At 49.9% G+C, this 8,367-nt stretch overlaps 1 protein-coding gene and 1 long non-coding RNA gene across 9 annotated transcripts in view; one reads left to right on the top strand and one right to left on the bottom strand.

Annotated features, from left to right (window-relative positions):
- Positions 1-1,789: 1,789 nt before the first annotated feature.
- On the bottom strand, positions 1,790-7,045 carry LOC114015982 (uncharacterized). Of its 7 annotated transcripts, none has more exons than XR_008732464.1 (3): positions 5,444-7,045; positions 2,438-2,565; positions 1,790-2,215 (listed from the first exon to the last, which is right to left on the bottom strand). It is a non-coding gene; the product is annotated as an uncharacterized LOC114015982 (long non-coding RNA). The 7 variants fall into 7 exon arrangements; XR_008732467.1 differs by having other exon boundaries at positions 2,438-2,560; positions 5,444-7,044; XR_003560204.2 differs by having other exon boundaries at positions 5,783-7,042.
- Positions 3,820-8,367, top strand: part of GRK3 (G protein-coupled receptor kinase 3) — a 76,284-nt gene continuing 71,736 nt past the window's right edge. For both annotated transcript variants that reach the window (XM_055711995.1, XM_055711990.1), the window contains exon 1: positions 3,820-3,955. In XM_055711995.1, the coding sequence (XP_055567970.1) occupies positions 3,843-3,955 (113 nt within the window). In that variant the 5' untranslated portion in view covers positions 3,820-3,842. The remainder of the gene's footprint in view (positions 3,956-8,367) is intronic.

Below are 8,367 nucleotides of genomic sequence, written 5' to 3'. Positions count from 1 at the left end.
TAATCTCAAACTATGTGCGTTTCTGGCAATGTATGAGAAACGTTAAAAACCCCAGCATTTAATAATCTCCTATGTGAACATTTCCCTCAAGAGGTATCATTGTTAGCATTAGCCACACACAGTAGCAGAGACCTTATTTGTTATCAGATTTGCCACAGGTTTGAGGGCAGCAGGATGAATATGCCCCTGCCCTGGTGTGCCGTTTTGCCCCGTTATCTTGATGAGATGTTAGTATAAGGCGCACTAATAAATCCACTTCAGATTCATTACTCTCTGTAATATCATCTGTCAGCCTGTGAACCAGAGCAGTGCAAAATTAAACATTTAAATCTTACACAGATGGTAGGAGAAACTCACTCCTCGGAAGGAAGAAACACCAGGGAGGAGGCAGGGTTTCTTGGCTCTGCAATGGGTGCACACAAAACCCTGCACTCAAGCCCAGCCAGGCCTTGAGACATGCTTAAATTGATTGAGCAGTATCAATCAGCATTCGCAGAAATGTCAGGAGATGATTAAAAGCATTCAGAGTATGCATATATCATACTCTGATTGCTGTTAACCCTGACATTAATTCAGGGTTTCCTTTACCTAGGGGAAAACACACACTGGCACAGCACACTGTTTACAAACACACACACAAATACTACATACAAACACTGAAACCAACACACAGCACATAAAACAAAACACCCTCACACAAAGAGCAAACTCCACATAAAATACAAACACTAAACCCCAGATACAAACACTAAGAAAAGTGGCAGACTTGCACTTGGGGAATTGAACTTCCCTGCAAAGGATGCTAGTGCTACCTGTTCTGCTTGCTTCAGCTTCAGGGAAAAAAAAGAAATCAGGTATGCTTCCACTCCATAATTAAAAAAAAAAAAAAAAAAAAAAAAAGCCCATCCAAATGACCTGCAAAACCCCTGACTGTAAAACTGCAGAACAAGTGAGTTTTATGTGCTGCTATGGGTAACGATTAATAACCAGCTCTCCCCTGCTCCCATGCGGGTGCAGCACAGCTCCGGCTGGGTGGAAGAAGGGAAGTTTGGACTCTGCTAGCCAGAAGCATGGGTACCTCACCAGCTCATGCAGAGGGGTGGCTACAGGGTCACACCATCACCTCTGACTGCATTGCAAATATGCTTTTCAAATAAATGGTGAAGAGAACACCTTTCCTTATAACCCACTGCTGTTTTGGTTCCAGCTGCTGTGGCCACGCCAACTAGCACCAACGGAAAGACGAAAGAACAAGTTTCTTAATTGGGTTTCTGTATTAGCCATCACCAAACATGACTTTCTTGGAATTGTCATCAAGAATGCCTTTGAAGAGTACATTACAACAATATTCAGATAACAATGGTGAAAATGTGGAACAGGAATTAAAAGGAGAGCGTTATGAATCCTAAGCGGTGTTTTCGTGACCATTGTTGCTATCATCATCCCTGTAAAACTTAAATATTTTAGATAACAAAAGGGCCTTTGTTGGCAAGGCAGCACTAGGCAGGCAGTAATGGGTTTCTGTTTGCTTTCTCCTCCTCTCGGTGTGGTTGCATCGTGATGGTGGTGTTTAGCAACACTATCAGGTCAGCACTGACAACCTCCCTGCCGTGCTCTTGCTTCTTCTGCACATTCACACTTCAGGAAATGAAAACCAGTTCTCTCCATGGAAATATCTGGGAGTGGTGAGGGGCAGAGCGGCTGCCCAGGCTGTGTCTTAGCCGTCCCCTCGGAAGAACCAGCAAAATGCACGTGTCTGGTCATGTAACCAGGCTAAGGATGCAGCAAATAAGGGTGACAAATGTTTATTCCTGGTTAAGCAAATCAGAGTGTTCCTTATAACCGTGGAGCCAAACAGTTTTGGGCCTGTCATTAAACCATGCCAGCCTTTCTCAACGGAACTCAAACATTTTAAAACTGTAAAATCATTCCACAGACGAGGTGCAGACCATGGTTTTTGCCTTAGTTGGTAGATTAGCACACTGCAGCACAGGGCATCTTGTATACTTTGGTATTTACAACTCATCAGACAATAATTCTGCAAGTGTTGATAAGAGCGCATGGCTGGATGTACCTGGACGGCTTCACAGACAGCAACAGGACCGCTCTTGTGTGGAGGACTGAGCAAGACTACTCTGCCAGGCTGGGAGAGAGGTGCCATGGAAAGCATCCCAAATCACTGCATCCAGGTGTAACGTCTCTCCAACCACGGCCACTGCAAAAGGAAAGCCCAGGCAGAGGTGCTGAAATAAGCTTTAGAGTGGGAGCCCTGGGTCCAGACTGAGCCTGAGTCGTCACAGGAACCATGTCAATGGCCCACAAGCTGGACCCGGCGTTCCCTACCATCCCGGCAGATTTATGAAAATAAAAAATACCCCTTTCCATCTCATAGCTTGGCTCAGTTAAAACTTCAAGCAGGGCTGGTGGGAAACTTTACCCTGAGCTTCCAAGAGGGACGTGCCCCATGTCCTCCTTTGCTCCTTGCTCAAACACCCCAAGCCTCAGCGCTGCTCCGTGATCAGGAACTTCACTGGCAGAGGAGAAACCTTCCCCAACGGACCTGTTCTGGGGAAAAGGGTGGGTTAAATTAACATTTTCAACAAAAAGCGGGTTCTCAGATGGTTTGTAATGAACTGCAACGGTGAAATCCTCACAGCTGTATGCTCCACCTAGCTTTAATCAGATCATTAACTTTCATAAAGCTGTAGGAAGGAGGAGTGGCGGCACTTGAAAAGAGCTCAAAACAAGCTGAGTTTTCAACTTCAGACTTGTCATTGACTTAGCCTTTCATTGAGCCAATTATTTATGACATATTTGATGAAATTCAGAAAAGAAGTTGAAATCTGCATATCTGCTTGGCTGCAGCAGAGCTATTACTATATTTTTACCCAGGAATACGAGTGGGGAGCTGTGCCAGAGCCCCCTGGTGCAGCGAGCCCTTCGGTTCCAGCTCCCAGCCGCCTTTCGCACCGTGATTTGCCAGCAGACGAGTTTTGACGGGCAATAACAGGGTTTCACGCAGATGTATTTTATTGTGTGTCCTGTTCTCCTTAGGCACATCACGCTACAATAAACTACGAGGAAATTAGATTTCCAAAGAGACGCACCGGGCCGGTGCTGAGGCGGGCAGGCAGCCCCGTGGATGTACAGAATTATTTAGGTTAGAAGAAAAACCTTTGGGGGCACCAAGCCCAGGCCGGCTTCGGGGGTTGCGCGGTGCCTGCGCATCCCGGGGGCACCTGCACCCCCAGCCGGGGTTGAAGGCAACAGGCACGGCGGACCCCCTGCCGCGGCTGTTTGCGACCCGGAGCTGGCAGTGCCGGGGGCTCTGCTGGCTGCGCCACCCCCCCCCCGCCCCGCCCCGCCCCGGCCGCCGGGCTCCCCGCGGAAGCCCCTCGGGGCCGCCCCCGCCTCACTCCGGCTCCCCGGGCCGCCCGTGGCCGCGCTCGGACCCGCCGGCGGGGGCCGCCGCCGTGGGCCCGGCGGGCGGGGGAGCTGCGGGCCGGCCCGGCGGGGGCGGCGCACGGGAGGCGGGCCCGGGGGGGGTTTCCCGGCCGCCCGCCGCGGCGGCCGCGGGCTGAGGGCGCGCAGGGCCGGCGGTGAGCCCCGGGCGCGGAGGGCGGGGAGGCGGCCTGCCCCCCCCCCCCCCCCCCCCCCCGCCCGCCCCGCGCTCACCCACACGCACAGGCGCAGCCGGGAGGCGCTCGGCGGCACCGGCGGAGGGGGACCCGCCGCCCGCCTCGCCCGCCCGCCGCCAGCAACCCCCCCCCCCGCCATCCCCGCCTCGGGGGCGGCTGCCCCGGCGGAGCCTCCATCTGCAGCCCGGCGGCGGGAGCGGGAACATGGCGGACCTGGAGGCGGTGCTGGCCGATGTCAGCTACCTGATGGCGATGGAGAAGAGCAAGAGCACCCCGGCGGCCAGGGCCAGCAAGAAGATCACCCTGCCCGAGCCCAGGTACCGCCCGCGGGGCACGGCAGCCCCTCCGCCCGGCCCCGGCGGCCTCCCCGCTCCCTCGGCCCCCGCTCCGCGCCGGCCCCGCGGGGCGCGGGACATAACGGTCTGGCGGCGGGCGGCCCTCCCGCGCTGCCGGGCACCCCGCGGCCTCCGCGGCGGCCGGGCTGCCTGCCGTTCTCCGGAGCAACTTCTGCCGGTGTTTCTGGGCTGGGAAAGGTGTGGAGAAGCTCGGCTTCTCCCGGAGGAAAAGAAAAACCCACCAAAAAACCCAAGAAAAAATCCACCCGCCCCACGGCTGGGCTGTTTATTTGGCCCTAAACTGGACGCTGCGTTTGGTGGGTGAGGAGTCCCTCGGGCTGTGAGCGAAGTGACCCAGACGGGCTCGTTCCCGCAGGGCTTTCGGCGGTGCGGACCGGGGCCGGGGCCGCGGGGCGCTCGGCCCGGCTCCATCGGCGGCGGCCACCGCGGGGCTCGCCGGGCGGCTGCCTCGGCACGGCTCGGGTCGTTTCCTTGGGGGTCGGTGGTAAGAGCAGCTTTTCTTCTGAACGACGGTGCCTGGGTCTGCACGCTTTCATAAAATCACCTGAGCATCGGTTGCTGATTTATTGCTGAAATTAAAAGCAAGATTTCCCTTTTTTTTTTTTTTTTTTTTTTTTGTTATGTTGAGCTATTTCTCTTTCCTGGCTCTGTGTATATATATATAATTTAAAACGAAGACTTAGACAGCAGACCAAGTACTGCAACAGAAAAAATCTAAACCGAAATTTACTGCAAAAATGTGTAGGCAGTTTGCAAGCCTGCTGGTGGCCTAGCTTCGCTGCCTGCCATGAACGACGGAGCACCAGAGCCCTCTTCTCACTTGTTCCCTTGCTTTTTGCCTTTATGCTTGAATCCAGGGCAGCGCAGGGAGGCTGCAGAGCAGGGGAGGGTGAGGGGCACAGGGGTGCCCAGCCTGGGTTAATCCCCCATGCAGAGGCAGTGAAGCCTCAGAAAAAGAAGTTTGGCAGTCGTTCTTAAGGGCCGATTGAGGATGGCTTGCTGGGCAGACGAAGGTGCCCATTTTTCTCCTGGTATGTGTACATGCTTATAAAAATAATATCCAGAAAATTTAGCCCACACTGTTAACCTGAGGTACGGTATGCTTTACTGCCAGCGCTGCTGGCTTTATATTTACCCGTGCTTTGGTGTTGTCTGTTACTGTGCTTAGTGATGTGCTCCTTGTTTGCAGTGGGGACGTGGCCCCTGTGGGGATGCGGAGGGTGTCCAGGGAGGAGTCCTTCCGATGCTGTGAGAAATAACAGCACTGTTGGTGCTTGTGGGGAGGCTCAAAAACTGCTGCCCAGATCAACATCCCCTTGAGCAAAGTGTGGGGCAAACCTTGCAGCACAGCACAAGGCCTGGGGAACCCACGCTGTACTGCTCTCCTGCTCCAAGATCTGCGTGGTTTTGATGTTTGGTAGTTTCCTTGAGCTCGGAGGGATGGCTTACCCACGTTCGGCTCCGCGGGGCAGGAGACAGCAGCTGGGTGCAAGAGGAAGTTTTGCAGAGTAGGGGGAAAGGTGAAGGGTTAGGTGGCTGAAATGCCTTGCTTCTAGAGCTGCATGTGGAAGAACGTGTTTGCAGATTACATGAAATATTAAAGGAAAAAGATTGTTTGCCATTCCCCCCTCCCCGAACTGTCATGCTCTGAAGAAGGTGAGAAGCCTTAAGCAAGGGAGAGGTTTGCAGCTGTACGCAGTGCCAGGGTGCCGTGGGACAGGGGTCATGTAAGAAAGCTCAGCAGATGAACGAGAGGAAACATGGACATAAATGAGAACAGAGACTTACCTAAGCCTGGGACCACAAACGGCTCTAGATTGCTTGAAATGACTGAACTTCTCAGCTTCTAACTGAAACCTGGGATTTCCTCATACAGTAGGAAATTGTGACCGTTATTCTGGTGTCAGATGTCTTCATACTGGTTTCTGGTTGGGGTTTTTTTTTTTTTTTTTTTGATACCTCTCATTAAAAAAGACATGGTGTGTTGAGTATGCTTAAATATTCTGTATCACTGGCAAAGTGATTCATTTCAAATTATATAAATCGGCTGGTTAAATGCAGGTTGATATAGTAACAGTAAAAAAAAACCAAAACCAACACAAAGTCCTCTCTTACACGGGTTTGAAATCAAAACAGTTTTTCCACATGTTTTTTTTTTTTATTATTGCTGTGTGTGAGAGCAGTTCCTCGGAGCAGCGTGAGCATAGCTTTGTAACGCTGGGCTGTGAGCAGCCGTCATTGCACTGGGCTCCTGGCTGTCACTGGGACAGACAGCAGGAAGGTCACTGGAATATCACATCCACGCTTGGAAATAAATGTCTCTGCCTTATTGCAGCACTCTTCTCGCAGGAATGCGTTCAGTTTATCTCTGGCGGGCAACCACAGCCCAGCAACAGCATCCTTTTGCTTCTGATGTTATCTCCTCAAGAAATATTGCAAAGGTTTTACCCCCCTATTGCAATTTGTCTCTGCTGGAGCCTGGTACACCTGTCCTCGCTGCTTTATCTTTCTGAGATAAGACTGACACTAAATGAAGTAAATGAGTTTACTGTAATGCAAATTTGAGGGGGCTTCCTGTTTACAAGGAAATAGCTGTAGTGCAGGCAGAATAAATTCCAAGGCTGCAGGCCAAGGCTTAGCAGCAAATAAACTATGAGGGTGAAGAGTTTATTGGCCGTGCGGCTGATTATTGCTGAGTTTACATGAAGTACCCTCAGACTGTTTTTGTACTGAAATCGTTAAATATCACAGTTTGGGAAGAAAGAGGACAGAAAACGCTAATGAGACAAGAGTGCCTAAGGAAGAGGCTTAGTGTGTGTTTTGTTTTTTTAAAACACCAAAACAAAACAACCCCTTTTTCCATCCTCTGTCATCTGCTTTTCCTTCCCTTCTGTGTTTCCTCTTCTCGTTCCTAAGAGCCTTGCCAAGAACTGGGAAAGCTGCAATATCTTTTGGTTTTACATTGTTTCTTAAAAGCCTGTTTTGCGGGTGGATTTGCATGGGTGGACGGAAGGGCTGTCAAAGGCAGAATGTCCTGCAGAAATAGGACCTAAAATGGGAAAGAAGACATACGTGTTGAAATGTGAGTAAATATGAAACCTTATTCTGCAGATATTTTGTCAAATATTTGTCAAAATATTCTGTCAAATATTTTAAGTTTGGGGGGAAAGGAGTACGTCAGCTGCACTCAATTTTTTAGGCTATTCAGCAGACTTCTGAAGTTTTTCACTTTCCCCTGTAAATTTTAGATTTTCCTTATTTTAGTCAACAGGAGTGGAAGAACACTATGTAACAGAGCTTTTTCTTTTGCCAGCAGCTGCTTCTGTTTTGAGTAAAGGATTTACATAATGTGAAGTTGAGAAAATAGTCCAAGAGATCAGGTAACTGGAATCAAAGAGGGCGCAGGGCTTGCAGAAGGCTCGTGTACAGCACTGCTGTCCTCACGCTGGCTGCGGCCGTCCTCGCCAGGAAAGTTAACATTAAAGCTTCCTTACTATAAACATCACGTAAGCTTAGGGTGGTTTCGGTGTACAAATACCAAGGGCATGGTAACAAAACATAGCATGCATCTGTCCAGGCTTCTCTGGCTGTGGTTGTAGATGTTTCTCATCTCATCTCTCCTTTTCTAACCTGCTTTTGGTAATTACCTCTCTTTCAAATTAATTCTTATTTTTTCTCCCAACCTCTTTCTTTGGTCTCCTATATTCCTCTGAATCCTGCCCCTCTGGGGAAAAAAAAGAAACATGTTGCAGCCAGTTCTTTCTTAAAAATCACACTTTTAACATGACATTGTTCTGGTTATCATCCCATCTTCACTTTACCTTTAGAGCTGAGACTGACGAACTGGTGCCCCAGTTGCTTCTTGCCGGGGCAGTTTAGCTTTTTGCTTTCTTGCCTGGTATTCAAGCTAGCTTGTTTGAAACTCTTAATTGATGTTCATTGGATGCACAGAGGTTGCCTTTTCTTTTCCAGTTCTGTCCTGAGCTATTTGTCATTTGCTTTCTTTCTGTTACAGTGCTGAATATTGTTGAAACCCAAGTGACATCTCCCACTAGGAGCTAGACATCATTACTCTATCCTCTATTGCTGCCGTTTTTTCAATTTTGTTCTCTTGGCGTTGCTATGCTCTTTCTCTGAATTTTGCTTTTTTTCTTCGATGTGTCCTTCAGCCTGGTCTTGCACCTCTTGAAACTTACGTAACAACTCGTAAGTTACAGGCTAAAACTCCTCTATCTCTCTGCTGTCAGTCTTGGTTACTTTGATGGTATTTTCTCTGGCTTTGTTTAATGCTTTCTTGTTGTGCTTATTCATTTAGCGTGCTGTCTCTAGGAAAATTTTCCTGATGATTGTTTGTGTAATTTTCGTCTTTGCTG

This window comes from Falco cherrug, chromosome 1, assembly GCF_023634085.1.
Source record: "Falco cherrug isolate bFalChe1 chromosome 1, bFalChe1.pri, whole genome shotgun sequence".
Lineage (NCBI taxonomy): Eukaryota > Metazoa > Chordata > Aves > Falconiformes > Falconidae > Falco > Falco cherrug.
This window is presented reverse-complemented; position numbering and strand designations above follow the sequence as displayed.